At 50.2% G+C, this 16,003-nt stretch overlaps 1 protein-coding gene across 2 annotated transcripts in view; it reads left to right on the forward strand.

Annotated features, from left to right (window-relative positions):
- The window catches only part of LIPA (lipase A, lysosomal acid type), a 32,778-nt gene that overhangs the window by 5,880 nt on the left and 10,895 nt on the right, over positions 1–16,003 (forward strand). For both annotated transcript variants that reach the window (XM_035008552.1, XM_035008553.1), the window contains exon 4: positions 14,863–15,061. In XM_035008552.1, the coding sequence (XP_034864443.1) occupies positions 14,863–15,061 (199 nt within the window). The remainder of the gene's footprint in view (positions 1–14,862; positions 15,062–16,003) is intronic.

The following is a 16,003-nucleotide window of genomic DNA, read 5'->3' on the forward strand; positions in this document are numbered from 1 at the left end:
GCTGAAAATAACCTTGTATGTGTGCAAGTTTGTTTATAAGATCCATTTCCAGAAATAGAATTTTTGAGTCAGAGGATCTTGTATACATTTGTGATTTTGATAGATACTGTTAAATTGCTTTTCATGTGGTCTTGTTCTAGTAATTACTCTTGCTAGCAATATATGAAAGTTCTTATAGCTTTGGAGATATGTGCATATCTTCCCATAGCAAAACTGTGGTTTCCAGTTCAGATTAATGAACTTCTAGACAGACTCCTTGAAATTGTTAAACATATATCAGAATAAGGATCTGATCCCCATTCAATCATCTCTCCAGACTTACCTTATTCTTTAACATTTGCTCTTTGTAGAGCTTTTCCCTGGAAAATTAAGATTAAGGAAATTTGATGACTAACTGTTCTTTAACTAACATTTTATGTGAGCAGAAGGGCCTTTTTGCCTCAATTCCTTCCCAAATTATTATTCGAAGCAAACTAAAAACCTATGTTAACGTGAGCTTTGTAGCATTATTCTTTTTTTTTCTTAATATAATCTGGTTTGTCTATTTTTTTCTCCCATAAATTCTGACTATAAGGAGGCATTTTGTAATGCTGAAGTGGCTGAGCCAGACAGTGCTCTTTTTGAAATTTCATTTCTCATTCTTTTTTTTTTTAAAGATTTTATTTATTTATTTGAGACAGAGAGAATGAGATACAGAGAGCATGAGAGGGAGGAGGGTCAGAGGGAGAAGCAGACTCCCCGCCGAGCAGGGAGCCCGATGCGGGACTCGATCCCGGGACTCAAGGATCATGACCTGAGCCGAAGGCAGTCGCTTAACCGACTGAGCCACCCAGGCGCCCTCATTTCTCATTCTTGAGACTTTTATGGTTTACACATATATGTTGTTAAGCTTTCTTCTTGTAAGTGTGTTGCAAAAATGAGTAGTGAGCTTGAGGGCTTCTATTTTTTTTTTCCTGCTCAAAACACACAAAATGTATCCTTTATTCCAGCGTGAACATCTGATCTTAGTTTCCATGCCTTTTTTTTTTTTAGTAAACCCTTTGATTTCAGGTATCATTTCTCTTAAAAGTGGTAAGTTGACTAATAGAATTAGTAACGCGAATCACTGTTAAAAGGAACTCGTGTAAAAACGCTCAGAGAACGCACCCCCTGCGTCCTCTGTCCCCACCCCCAGGCTTCCGTGTCACGCCGCGGGTGGCTCAGAGTGCCGCCTGCCCTAAGGACGTATGCATGCACATTCGTACTCCTGCAGGGGAAGCGCTGTGCCCCCCAAGGTGAGGAAAGGGAGCCCGAGTCTCCATATGCTGCTGGGTGGCAGGAAGGAGTCAGGAGAGCTCGATGCCAGGTCTGCGTCGGCTGCTAGGGACGCGTGTGTGCTTCCGCCTCTGTGCGCCAGGATTCTTCACCTGCAGAAACAGCAGACTGGCTGGGATGATCCCAAAGTTCCCTTTTAGGCTTGGTCACTCTGGTTCTGTGGGGTCTCGTCCCTACTCTGTTGTTGTTGTTATTGGCAGGCGTGCATGCTGCGGGGCACAGAATGGGGGGCACAGACTGAAAGCTGTCTGAATCTGGTCACAGCGTGAGGTCCCCACCTGCTACCTGTGCTCTGCAGAGGTCTCCTTGTAGGGCGTCAGTGATGCGTGTCTCACACCTGCTGTGCCCTAAGCCCGGGTTCTGGGGCTGGGAGGGGGGCGCATTCAGGGAGCTCTGCGGCAGATGACTTCGTTATCTGAGGCAGTTCCTGGCATCCCTGAGCACTGCGTAGGTTCTTCATGGTTTGCACGTCCACGGTCCCTGGCAGAGACCCTTCACTGTCCTCTCCTCCTACTCAGGATCAGCGTTGTCAGTTGTCAGTGGTGTTTGGCTCACTTAAGCCGCACAGACGCAAAGAATTCCTAAGAGTCCTTCACACCCAATGCGGAACTCATCCTCTCGTTCATGCCACTTCGTCCCCTGACTTCCTCTTCTATTAATAACACCATTGTCCTCCCAGTGATCCTGCCCCGGAAACTGCAGAATCATTCTTGACCCCGGGCCGTCACCCTACTCAACGCTTTCGTGCCCATTTAACTGGACGCCTGGAATAAGCTCACGACCTGGGAGAGGCTTGGGCTGCTTTCTTTTTTGAGGCTTGCCATGTATCAGAAAAAAGAAGAATTTCAAAACAGGTAGATAGGGCGCCTGGGTGGCTCAGTCATTAAGTGTCTGCCTTCGGCTCAGGTCATGATCCCAGGGTCCTGGGATCGAGTCCCACATCGGGTTCCCTCCTCGGCGGGAAGCCTGCTCTCCCTCTCCCATTCCCACTGCTTGTGTTCCTGCTCTCGCTATCTCTCTGTCAAATAAATAAATAAAATCTTTAAAAAAAAAAAAACAGGTAGATAAAAATTGTTTGTTCTTTAGGAAATTAATGCATTTACTACACCCAGATATAATGCCCTGCATCTGTACTAATTACAAGGCATTGCAGGGTACCTTAAACCATTTCTTCATTTATTGGGGGGGATGGTGAAACCGTCCCTCTTACCCTTTTTAAGTGGGTTTTCTCCATTTCTGTGCTCTCTGGCCATGCTGCATGACCTTAGTTGAGGCAGTGTGGGGAGCAACTTCCAGGCACTGGTCCTCGGATTGTACGGAGCACCTCACCTAGAGATTACTGGAGGCCTTTATGGTCCCAGGGTTTGGCCACATGGTTCCTTCTCCTGCCCCCTGTCTCATCCATCTTGTGTAGTTTTGCAGGATGAAGTTCTTCGAGCCCAGGGGTCATTAGAGGACAGGGCCATTTGGCAATCTTCAGGGCCCTGGCACATGAAGTGACCTACCTTTCCTTAATATTTTGTTTCTCCGTTGTCTGGACCTTTCACACTGCAGAAGAACTTTGAAGCTCCCGAGGGTATGTGCAGAGACCTTAAGGATTCAGCACCTCGGTGTCATATGACAGCTACGGACCATGATGCCTGAGGTGTCCGTGTCTGCTCACCATGGGGTAGGAGACCTCAGGCCCATCGGTTCCCAGCTGGGTTTCCGCGTTGGTGAAGAAACCTTTGTCATTTATCAGCTGTCCGGGTTTAAGCTGGGACCTTAGCCCAACTCTGAGTAACTAAAGGCGCATCCGCTGTAGTAATTAGTATCAAAGAACGACTTTTGGGCACTCTGAAGTCCAAGCGAGGCATTCCCTTTCTGCCGAGCCCTCTCGGATGCTGCTCGCTCTGCCCACCATCTTCATTTCTATATATTTATAAAAACCATTCTTCCCCTCCCTCCAGGCCCAGCTTAACTGGCGGCTCTCCCACATTGCTTGAGCAGGAAGGAGACGTTCTTCCCCTGAACCCCCAAACCGCTCACTAACACTCTGGAGGTGCTTTCCTTCTTCTGCCTTGGGATGGACTTATTTCTGTGCTGCTTCCTGCCCACCACCCCTCTCTGCAGCAGGGGCTGTGTCTTTGTCGTCCTCGTGTCCCTCAGCACGGTTGACCAGCCTGACTGAGAGTCACGTCAGTGCAGTCTTCAGAATCGGGGCTCTTAACTGCATGAAGGCAATGCACCTTCCCTGCTGCGAAATGGCACAGAACGCTGTGCCCACACATATGTGATATACATTTGTAGAGAGCGTATGGACCCAGTAAAGAATATGCTGATTTAGACAATCATTTGCCTGTACGCTCAAACTCCCATCGACCGGTCAGCTGGGAGCACCTATTTAGAAAGTTCTTAGCAGCCTGGGGAGCCTGTGTGTGCGCTTCTCGGTGTTACGCCAACTTCTCTGTCAAGCGTTGAGTTACCCTTACTCTGCACTAACTCAAAAGGGAATTGAAATTTGGAAACTCATCCTTAATAGGGAAGTGGTTCTCGTTCATGTCCTCAGCTGTGTTTCAGAAAGTCATGGGATGTTAGCAGCACTAGGGAGGTCTCAGGGTCCTGTGCAAAGCCGGGATTCAGAGTTTGCATTTTTAACATAACTTCCTAGTGGATTCCAAGGTAGAATCCTTGGGTTCTGGAGCCTGTGTGCTAGATGAACACCCTCATTTTACTGGGTGAGACAAAGAGAGAACGAAAATGGCTTTAAGGCAAAGAATAGTGGCCCAGCCAGTCTGACTGCTGAGACAGTGTTCTTTGAATTAGAGAATGCAACCTTATGTAATAAGTATTGAGCGAGTTGATCCCATGATAATTAGATATTTATTTTATTTGACTAAAACAAGGAAATGCATATTGTCTTGCCTAAAATAGAACAGTGACTACAACAAGGCAAGACTTCTTGCCTCACTGGGAAATACATTGTTCATAAAGCAATTGTCAAAGCACCAATAGTGGATTATTTGTATCTGATGTATGTATATATACATAAATGCATACATGCACATATGATATCTGATATGATCTATGATAGGTATTTGATGGCCTAATGAGTGAAGTGGTGTTCTGGGACATGAATAATTGTCTTCAGGCATTTTGAACTTGGCCTTGGCAAAGACGCCCCACGGCTTGCTCCTTGAGCTTTTTAAGTCATAACTGGAAATTCACAGTCTGGCTCGTGAATTATATCTTTGGACAGAAAGACCATTGACTTATATTCTCCTTTGATTGTTTTAGGATTCTGATTATTTCTGGATTTTCTGTTCTTCTCTTCTACGCAATTCCTGAAGGAACTGTCTCTTTGAGTAAATGGTGTGTTCCAACAAGCTTCCCAGAACCCTGGGCGAGCTGAGATGTAATTCCTTGCCTCCTGGCAACACTGGGCAAATGTAGGGTCATTAATGGATGCCCAGGCTTGTGGACTCTGGCCAACTGAACTCACATCCAGCTGTGCTTGGTTCTGATGGCTCTCGGGGTAGCGGACCGTGTTTGGACCTTTGCCTACCAGAGCGGCACAAACCAGTGGGAGCTCCACCTGTCTCCTCCCACACGCAGGTTGGGGCTGGAGCAGAGAGTCAGGCTGGAACAGAAGAGAGCACCCTGCCAGCACCCCAGTCTCCTGCACCCTCCCTCTCTTCCTCCCTGTTAACCCGTCTTACCTGTTTACCCATTCTCTGTCCTCACCCTCCTCACCCTCCTCATCCTCCACGTCACTTCTTCAGGGAGGACTGCCCATCCGCTCATTCTCATGGCCCTCTGGGGGTTTCCTTCCTAGCACGGAGGGTGGGAAAACCGTAGGTCATGACGGGTTATGTAGGTGACGGTGTGTGTGTGATCTGCACTTTCACTAGATCGTAAGCTCTTTGAGGCCAAAGCTGCTTCTGATTGTTTGATTGTCTTCAGTGTCTCCGAGAGTTCCTCTGGGGCTGGGCCCTCCTGGGACTCGGTGGAGCAGGGCATCGAAGGCCAAGGCCACGCTGGTGAAGGACTTGGTCCTGCTGAGCTCAGAGACAGCCACGGATGCAAGTGGGGGACGTCCCGCGCTGCGCATGGAATCAGAGGCCGGATACCTCATATGTGTGCAGACACTGAGTGAGCGTGTTAGCAACCCTGGCTTGGGTTTAAGTTCCTGCTGTACTACCATAACTAGGTGTGTGACCTTGGCAATTTATTTAACCTCTCCATCTACTAACCAGGAAGAATAACACTGTTGTTTCATAGGGTCTTGTGAAAATTAGATGAAATAAGGCCCATAGAACATCTTGTGCGGAACACACGAAGTTCTAGTTTCTGTTCTGAATGACAGGGAAGGTGCTATCGTGGAATGTTTATGTCCCCCCATAAATTCCTCTGTTGAACCCTAACGCCCAATGTGGTGGTGTTTGGAGGTGGGGCCTTTGGGAGGTGATTCGGGCCTGGGTGAATGGGATTCATGTCCTTCTAGAAAAGAGAGACCCCAGGGAGCTCCCCTACCCCTTCTGTGAGGACACAGTGAAAAGTCAGCCGTCTGTGAACCAGGAGGGGGGTCCCCACGAGACAGCAGATCAGCCAGAGCCTCCATCTTGGACTTCCCAGGCTCCAGAAGCGTGAGATAGAATTTCTCTTGTTCACAAGCCTTGCAGCCTGTGGTTTTCTGCTGTAGCAGCCCGAATGCACGGACACAGAATGTATCCCACACTACAAGGGAAGGAGAAAGATGTCGATTGTCAGGATTTGTGAGCTGTGCACAGACAGTACGGAAGGGAGGGCCAGCGAGCAAGGAGTAACTGTGTCTGGGGGCCAGAGTCCCCTCTGTGACACGCTTGCCTCTGGGGCCTCTCTCTGTTCCTTCTGTTGACTGAGTATTTGGAATTGGAGCTAGGTAACTCCCCAGCATTTGGCCAACAGTGAGGCTCCACGAACTCAATCAAGGTGTCATGGCGCGAAGCCTCTCGAAGGCAGGCCGTGGCCGCAGCGAGGGGCAGGGAGAACACAAAGGCCACTTTGCATGGACCTGGCTTTGGGTCCTGGCTCGGCTGCGTGCACACTGTGTGTGCTCTGGGGTGATTGCTTCTCTCTGGGCCTCGGAGTCTCCATCTGCCAGGTTGGGGGAGTGAGTCAGAGGCCTGGTGTCCAGTAAACTAAGGCACCCGGAGGGTGTGTATGGTGTACGTGGGGTGCGTGCGAACATGTCGTGGGTTTTCTTTCTTTGCTTTGTTGATTCCTTGGCGCTTGCTTTCATTCCTCAGGGTTGTCATGAGTGAGCAGCACGTGCCAGACTCCACGTGGGGTGCTGGGGACGCTGCCGGGGATCACTCAGCCCGGATCTCCGCCCTCACGTTGTTCAGCAACCACGGTGGCTGTGGCTGGTGGTGGGGAGATCGGGGTGGTTGTCTGGCCTGCTCTGTGATCCGAGCACTATCGTGTCCCCTCCTGCAGAGGGTCACCCCTCTTCAGCAGGGTGACTTTGGAATGTGAGCACGGTGATCTGGCCCGTGGCAAAGTGCACACCTTTCTGAGGGCTTCCTGGGGAGGGGCCAAGTGCTCCCTGTGGGTCGTGAAGTGGATTCTCATGCACTCTGTCACTGTTACAGATGAGGAAACCAGCGTTTATAGGGCTTGATTAGTTTGCCTGTGGAAGGCGGCTGGTTTAGGACCGACCTCCTACCCATGCAGCCCTGGGGACGACAGCAATGCCCCTGATAAAGCCATGGTGTGGGAGGTGCTCTGTTTAGGTAACCTGTGCACCAGCTTCTGTCGCAAAAGTTCCTGGCAATAAATGCTTTGGCAGTGAGCTCCTCCTTCTTCTTTTTTTTTTTTTTTAAAGATTTTATTTATTTATTTGACAGAGAGAGACAGCGAGAGAGGGAACACAAGTCGGGGGAGAGGGAGAAGCAGGCTTCCCGCTGAGCAGGGAGCCCGATGCGGGGCTCGATCCCAGGACCCCAGGATCATGACCTGAGCCGAAGGCAGACGCTCAACGACTGAGCCACCCAGGCGCCCCGATGAGCTCCTCCTTCTTATTTTCTCCAGTGACTCTCAGTGTTATGACCAAGGCTTCCCACTATTATTTGCTGATCACGCTTTTGGCTGTGTTTTGAGGCCGAAGCTTCAAACCAGCATTAACTGCAGAAATTCACTCCGTCGTCCCTTGCTTGGGATGAATGGACGTCTACTCTTTTTTTTTTTTAAGATTTTATTTATTTATTTGACAGAGAGAGACACAGCGCTAGAGAGAACACAAGCAGGGGGAGTGGGAGAGGGAGAAGCAGGCTTCCCGCAGCACAGGGAGCCTGATGCGGGGCTCGATCCCAGGACCCTGGAATCACAACCTGAGCAGAAGGCAGACGCTTAACGACTGAGCCACCCAGGCGCCCCTGGAGGTCTACTCTTAATAATCCTTGAGAAGGAGGCTCTGAAACTCCCTCCAGGAGCCTCTCGGATGTCAGCCAGGGATCTCCACGTCTGGCCTCTCTCTGGGCATTTGGGCAGCGTGTTCTCTGGGCCAGGCTGATGAGCAGAGGACGTCTGTGCTCCCCTTTGGATGAAGCCACCTTGAACCCAGCTGTGGACGGGCTGCTTCAGAAGAGCTGATGGAACCTGTGGAAAATAAATCCTTCCAGGCTCTGCCCCTGGAGTTCCCGGTCCCCTAAATCAGGAGCTGGGCCAAAACCGTGTATGGTTTTGAAGTGCTCCAGGTGATTTTGATAGGCAGCCAGTTTGGGGAAAGAGTGCTTGGCTTGCTTTGAAGTGGCCGGGTTCAAATAGAATACCTGTAAGCACACCTCTTCTCCCCTGCCACTTTATTCTCTGATGACACATTTTTCTGGAGTAGCGGTTAAAGCGGGGACTTCAGAATGAGAAGAACTTGGGGTGAATGTGCAGGTCACTTAACCTCCCTCTCTCTGCAGGCATCGGTTACCTTATCTGTAGCAGGGGGGTGGATCTTCGCATCTCTCTTGTGACAGCTTAATCCATGTGGAACACAGGGCCGGATCCATAATCGGAAGCTGTTGTGACAAATACTGGTAATGCCGGGCGCCTGGGTGGCTCAGTTGGTTGGGCGACTGCCTTCGGCTCAGGTCATGATCCTGGAGTCCCGGGATCGAGTCCCGCATCGGGCTCCCTGCTCAGCGGGGGGTCTGCTTCTCCCTCTGACCCTCCCCCCTCTCATGTGTTCTCTCTCTCTATCTCATTCTCTCTCTCAAATAAATAAATAAAAAATCTTTAAAAAAAAACAAATACTGGTAATGCCTACAAATTAACCAGATGCCAGGACGCTTGCTGCAGTCTAGCGTGAGTAGTTGGGGAAGGTTCAGCAGTTTCTGGTGACCTGAATCCTGTCTCAGGGATGGTTGGCACCTGCCCTGGACCTTGGGCTTGTGCATGGTTGAGGGCCGACTTCACTGGGTCTCAAGCTCGCCTGCATCGTCCAGTCCCGTGGATGGTGGCAGGGGTGTCTGAAACGAGGGGCGATTCTGAGCGTCCATTCCTCCGTGCGGCACGGCGGCAGCGTATGTACTCCATAAGCAAGTCCTCATGGACCTTCTGTCTAGAATCTGCCTTAGCACGGGAGCAGGGGTGGGGGGAGCCCATATGTGACTCATAGCCTACCTTCGAAGCTGTTCTGGAAGGTTTTAGTTATGCAGCCTCCTTCCAAAGCAGCAAGGAGCCCGGCCTCTCTCTTCTTGAGGCCTCGGAGATGTACTTCCACCCGTCTGCTCTGGTTCAGGGTTGTTGGCTATGCACCTGTGTGGAGATTCCTTAGCCATACTGTGGCTCAAAACACCACAAATCTATTGTCTTACAGTTCTGGAGGTCAGAGGTCCTAAGATGAAGGCGTTGGCGGGGCGGTTCCTTCTGGAGGTTCTAAGGGAAAGTCTGTTTTCTTGCTTTTTCCAGCATCTGAACCTGCCCACATTCCTTGGCTTCTAGCCCCATTTCCCGCCTTCAAAGCCAGCAGCGAAGTGTCTTCCACCAATCTCTCTCTCTCTTTCTCTCTCTGGCCCTCCTGCCTCCTGCTCAGAAGGACCCTTGTGGTTACACAGGCCTGCCAGTTAATCCAGGGTGATATCTCCCTCTCAAAACCTTTAATCACATCTGCAAAGCCCCTTTTACGATGTAAGGTGATATATTCACAGGTTCTGGGAATTAGGACATGGACACATCTGGGGGCCCACTCGGCTGTTTGGTGATAATGTTTGCAAGGTGCAAATCTTTAAAAAAAAAAAAAAGGGGGGCGCCTGGGTGGCTCAGTCGTTAAGCGTCTGCCTTCGGCTCAGGTCATGATCCCAGGGTCCTGGGATCGAGCCCCGCATCGGGCTCCCTGCTCAGCGGGAAGCCTGCTTCTCTCTCTCCCACTCCCCCTGCTTGTGTTCCCTCTCTCGCTGTGTTTCTCTCTGTCAAATAAATAAATAAAATCTTAAAAAAAAAAAAAAATGTTTGCAAGGTGCTTGGCACGGCGCCTAACATAGTCAGCACTTAGTATGCCCCTGCTGTAACCGTGATTAAGTATCCTGGCTAAGGGATGCCACTTCATTTTATCTTTCTTCACAGTGCTTGTGTTCTGATAATACTTTATGACCTTTATATATTTATTACGATTACAAGCGGCTGTTACTTGTTGAGCTTTACTGCGTATCAGCTGCCGTGTGATTCCCACTTTAGAAAGTAGCATTTGGACTTCAGAGACATTGAGTAAATCTTACAAGGTTTCCTGTCTGGCGAGAACCAGGGTCTGTTTCACGCTAGCACCCTGACTTCGGTGACCTCATTTTGTTGTCCCCGTGCTTCTTGGACTCAGCTGATTTCACAGCGTTGGAGCAAAGAGGTGGAGAGGCCAGTGCCCTGGGAGGCAGGAGGGCCTTCCCCACCCGCCCAGTCCGCTTCCTCCTGTTAGACTGTGGGCTCAGCACATTTGTTTTTGGAGCCTGAAAGCCCCTTCTCACTTCCACCCATACTTGGGCTGAGTCAGGCAGCACTGTGGCCGGCCGGGCCCTGGGCCGCTGCCCCTCCCTGGCTCTGTGCTTTTGAGGTGACCTTTGGCCCTCTCTGGGCTGAGGGGCTTCCAGGCCCTTCCCTCAGCCCCCAGCTAGTCTGGGACCAACAAGCCAGCTCTGGGCACAGCCGAGGAGCCAGCCCTTGTGCCGTTGTGTTGGTTTGTCGCTCAGACGAGCCAGGCCTCAGGCGCTCCAGTGTTGTGGCCTGGGCTGGGGCTTGGGCACCCTGCCTGAGCCGGCAAGGCTGCCTACCACGTCCCTGCCTCCTCCTCTGAGTTTCCATCCACGCGAGCTTCCTTTCTTCTGAGCGCCTGCTCCAACTCCCTCCAAGATAGCTTTCCCTCTTCAGCCTGTCGTTCTCCAAGGGCCTCTGTATGCTACCGAACGTCTCTCTTGGTAACCTTCTTTTTATGGCCAAGCGGGGAAGAGCATGGACCCTGGCATCAGACATCCCCAGTTCGAGTCCCGACTCCCCCTTTTAGCGGCTCTCATTCAACTTTGGGTAAAGTACTTGACTTTTCTCAGCCACCATGTCCTGTTCTGTTTTCGGCGCAGTCCCTTAGAGCGAACGAGTGCGTAATAATAGCGAGTTATTACTTCAGTCAGCTTTTCTCAGCAAGGTGAAAAGAAATCCAATTAAACTAACTCACTGAAAGACGTGCATGGCCGTAGGATTGAGCCTCCCAGAGAGATACTTCTTTTCCAGCAAATGCTTAAGTCCTTGACTGGTAGCGGGATGATAAAGAAGGACGCAGTGCCTTCCTTTCATTCCCTTGGTGGGAGTGGGTGAGGGAAGCCAGCAGGTGTGTGGGCAGGGCGTTTGTAGGGCCCTGTCTTTTCTGGGTGTCGTCCTGCAGTCGCTGATCGCCAGAGGGAAGGGACAAACTTTCTCGCACCCCTTTGCCACTCCAGGCCAGGCTTTGTTAATGTTTTGTCTGTCTGACGAAAGCATGGGTGCTGGAAGCCCAGAGGGGCACTTTGGTTCTAGAAGGAAAGGAAGCTGGCCCAGCTGGAAGGATGTGCTCCCCACAGGGTCCCTCATGTCTCCAGGTCAGACAAGGCACTGACCCTTACCAGTGTCCCCAGCCCCGCCTGGCATCTGGCTCCTGCAGGGGGCTGTTGGTGTGCACTCTGGGGTCCCGTCTGGTTGTGGCCTGGGGCGCCCTGTCCGTTCCACAAATCCAGGGTCCCTTTTCTTCCCCAGAACCCTCCGTGGGGCGTTCTGTCTCTCTCTCAAAATCTGGCTCCCATGTCCCTGACTCTGGCTGCCTGACTTTCTTTCCTGGGGGCGTTCCTGGGTGGGGGTCTGGCTTCTTCACGCTGCCTAGAAGGTAATTGTACGTCTGTCTCCTGGGCTGGCATGGAGCTCCCTGGGGGCGGGAGTGTGGCTTACCCACCTTTGTGTCCCCCACGTCTAGCACGAGGTCGGCCGTGGGGCCTGGGCACGCGCTTCACCTGGCCATCTGCCCTTTCTCGGCTTCATGCTTACCTTCTGAGAGAGCACCCGTGACTTCTCGTTGCCTGTGGGAATCCAGGAATTATTGACCGGTGGTGTTCAAAGAGTTTTCCGGTGTATCTTCACCTTGCCAATTTCCACATTTCTCCTTTGAAGCTCCCAGGTTAGGGAGGGACGTACAACACAGATGTCAGGGGAGTTGTAAACGTTCCCCAAGGGAGGGAACTGACATCTGGTCTCCCATAGGCTGACCCCCGCCTCCCCTTCCAGCCTCAGCCCTGGCGGGGCTGCCCCTCGTCACCCCCCGCCCCCTCCTCAGCGCTCCCTCCCCATTGAGACCATTCCTGCTGTTCTCAGAGCTGGGCCCTGAGGAGTCGGCTGAGCAGAGGCAGGTTTTCAGTCTGCCATGCCCCTGGCCCGTCCTTGTTCCCCGTTCCCCGAGGGAGACGGCTCCACGGGCAGACCATGGTTTTAGGTCATGGATGACGGGCAGGAGCGCCTCTTGGAACCAGGCAGTCCAGCCCTGGTCATGCCCGAATGTTGCCAAAGGGTTGCCTCGATCGGCCTGACTTGCTGATCTTTTAAGGTTAAGTCTTATTCCTCCTGGCGCGGCCCAGAGCACCTTTGAGGAGAGACACGGGTCTTATGGTGCCGAAGGGATGGATGCTGAACAGCATCGTGTGGCTTCACGGGGCGATGCCCAGTTACCCTGAGCGACCTTGCCTCTTGTCACCGTCCCCACAGGGCAGCCCTGCTGAAGAGCAGCTGTTACTTAAAACACATCTTATGAGCTGCGATTTAACGACAAATTAATTTCAGTAATTGTGATTGCATCACTGAAGTTCATTTGAACTTTCTGTGATGATTCTTATTTCCCCCATTAGATTAGGATCTTCTTCACTGAGCCAGCCTCTCAGATGCCGTGGATCCCACAGCGCCTTGTCCGTAGAGCTTTGTCAGCCAGGTAGTCCTGGTAACGTCGCACCAGAATGAACGCTGAAGACAACGAAGTGCTTGTCACGCTGCCCCAATCTGGATCTATTTTGCTCTCTAGCCTTTCCCTCTGGGAGAAAGTCATGGGGTGGCCCCTGCCGTGAATTACAGAATCACAGGAATCGTTTGGACCTTTGCTTGGCAGGCCGTCCCGCGGTCTCTACAGATGTGGGGAGCAGCGTCCACACGGCATGACTGTGGGGTGGTGTTCGTGCTGCGAAGTATTTGGACTGGGCCTCCTGGAGTTGTCTGGAGAGCCCACCTGCTTCAGAGGGACAGCCACTTGAAAAGCAGTTCATTAGTTACCAAATCCATCGTAGGACATAAACAGGAGTAAGCATTTGTCAGTTCACTTCCCATCTGTCCAGACGAATCTTTCTTTCTTTTTTTAAAGATTTTATTTATTTATTTATTTATTTATTTATTTATTTATTTATTTATTTATTTATTTGACAGAGAGAGACACAGCAAGAGAGGGAACACAAGCAGGGGGAGTGGGAGAGGGAGAAGCAGGCTTCCCGCTGAGCAGGGAGCCCGACGCGGGACTCGATCCCAGGACCCTGGGATCACGACCCAAGCCGAAGGCAGATGCCTAATGACTGAGCCACCCAGGCGCCCCGGACGAATCTTTCTTCCCATTTCTCCTTGATATTTTTACACCTCTTCTTGTTTGCACACATCATTGCTGTCTAGCTATTGTCCAGAGTAGTCTATTGTTTTGTGCTTTGCTTTTTTACCCCCTTTCCAGGCTGGGTTATGAACTTTTCTGGGCTAGCCGCGGTCCTTGTCATTGTAGATGGCTGGATTACTGCAGTGAGTTATTTGACCACTCAACAATCAGCTTCTCCGGCCCCCAGCGTTTCACTATCCTAACAAACGGGCCGAAGGCAAAGGGAGCTCTTACTTTGTGATCTCTGTGTCCGTCACTTAATTACCTCATTTATTTCTGCTGACAGTTATTTATGGAACAGAGACTCAGACTGGCTAGGTGACAATAATGAGCTAATGTTCATTGAACTCTTACTGTGTATCAGGCACTTTGCTAAGAACTTCTCATGTCATATCTCCTGGCTCGTTACTCCTTATAAAGTGCGTACGACATTTCCCTACTACAGGGGATGATGTAAGTTTCAGGGGATGTGGCAGTGCTTTGCACAGGGCACGAGTCCGAAATTGGAGAGGACAGGTTCAAACCTGGGTGTGTTTGTCTAACACTCGTGGTCAGTATAACATCAGCTCTGAGACGGTGAATTATTTTCCTTCTGTGTTTGTTCTCTGCCATGTGACCAGTGCTGGGAATGCCTGGCACATAGTTGGTGCTCAATGAATGCTTGGTTAATGAATGACTAAATGGTCTTAACATGATGTAAACAGCCAGAGGTCATGTTTCTCTGGCTCCCGAGTCTTTGTTTTTCCACTACATCAGTGTATAGGTGAGTAGAAAATAAAAATAAATAAATAAAGGAATATATATGTAAATAAAAGAATATGTATAGATATGTTTATGAATTTGTATATATATATATAATCTTTTTTTAAAGATTTTATTTGTTTGAGAGAGAGCACAAGCAGGGGGAGGGGCAGAGGGAGAGGGAGAAGCAGGCTCCCCGCTGAGCAGGGAGCCCGATGTGGGGCTCGATCCCAGGACCCTGGGATTATGACCTGAGCTGAAGGCAGACGCCCACCCGACTGAGCCACCCAGGTGCCCTTGTATATAGTCTTTTTCTGCCTTTTGGTTTATTTCCTTAGGATACATTGTAAGAAATGGAATTACTGGAGCAAATAAATTATAGAAACATTTCATCGGGTCTTAAAAAAATATATATATATTTTTTATGGTTAAGTCACTGTGTCTGGTTATCAGATATGCAAAATAGTCTATTTTTGCTACTCCTTTGCCAGCACTGTTTAAAAAAATATTCTTTACCTGCGTCATGTAGGAATACATTGCTACCTCAACATTTGGATTTGTTCTTAGCTCATTATTTGCTTTGGAATCTTTTATGAATGATCTGCTCAGCAAGATCGCACTTTGGCTTTACAGCAAGGTGCTTCTGCCTCCTAAACCCGAATGTTTTTCAGGTCCTAAGCCAGTGGTGTTCCTGCAGCATGGCCTGCTGGCAGATTCTAGTAACTGGGTCACAAACCTGCCCAACAGCAGCCTGGGCTTCATCCTGGCAGACACCGGTTTCGACGTGTGGCTGGGCAACAGCAGGGGGAACACCTGGTCTCGGAAACACAAGACTCTTTCAGTTTCCCAGAATGAATTCTGGACCTTCAGGTACATTGGAATTGATCGTGACCGGGGCTGTTTCCTTCGCACCCTTAACGCAGACACATCCGGGGAGGCAGATCCGATGGGCAACTTGGGATTGTAGGAGAGGGGAAACTGATGGCTCGTGGAAGGCTTTAAACCTGGTGAGGAATCTAGTAAATCACAGTCGGATAAATTACAAGCAAATAATTGCATATTAAGAATAAGAGTCATTTATGGGTTTTTAGTTATTTTGGCATTCCTGGCCATGTGGGAGCTGCTGGGTTAATTGTGTCTTAGAACCTTCTTCCTTCCTCCATCAACATGCACTGTTCTCTATTTCCAGAAATTGTCTTCTCCCCTCTGTTACTTCTGGCTCTGCCTGGCTCACTGCATGACATCGTGCTTGTCGCATAAGCCCTCTGTGTGTCAGTATTCTTTTTTGTAAAATGGGGCTAACAAATACCTATCTCATGAGGTCGTTGGGAGAATCAGAGGAGAGGATACAGGGAGAGAGCCTGGTGTGTTGCATGCCAGGTAATGGTCTGCTCACGCATCTCCTAATGGCAAACAGCACCCATGCACGGGTCCAGGGCGGTGTCTTGGTACCTGGTATTAGAGAAGGTCAGAGCCGTAGACTCCTTCGGGCTTGTTTCCCATTTGTAAAACCACAGCTTACCTAAGGACAGGAGATGCAAGAATGGGAGCTTTTCCCAAAGGCACGTGTGAGGATATATATGTTGTCATGCCATTTGTAATAGTGAAAAGTCCGAAACTACCAAATGCCCATCAGCAATGAATGGACAGATGGAGTGCTGTGTATTTACACAACGAACGGCTAGCGGCTACGCAACAGCATGGATGTAGCCAGAGACGCAAACATACAGACTGTTTGATCGCCACGTACGGAAAAGTTCAAGAATGGGTAAAACTAGTTTATTGTATGAAAGAGGAGGACAGTGGTGAGGG

Source organism: Mirounga leonina, unplaced genomic scaffold, assembly GCF_011800145.1.
Source record: "Mirounga leonina isolate KUSES-001 unplaced genomic scaffold, KU_Mleo_1.0 Mir_152, whole genome shotgun sequence".
NCBI classification, from domain to species: domain Eukaryota; kingdom Metazoa; phylum Chordata; class Mammalia; order Carnivora; family Phocidae; genus Mirounga; species Mirounga leonina.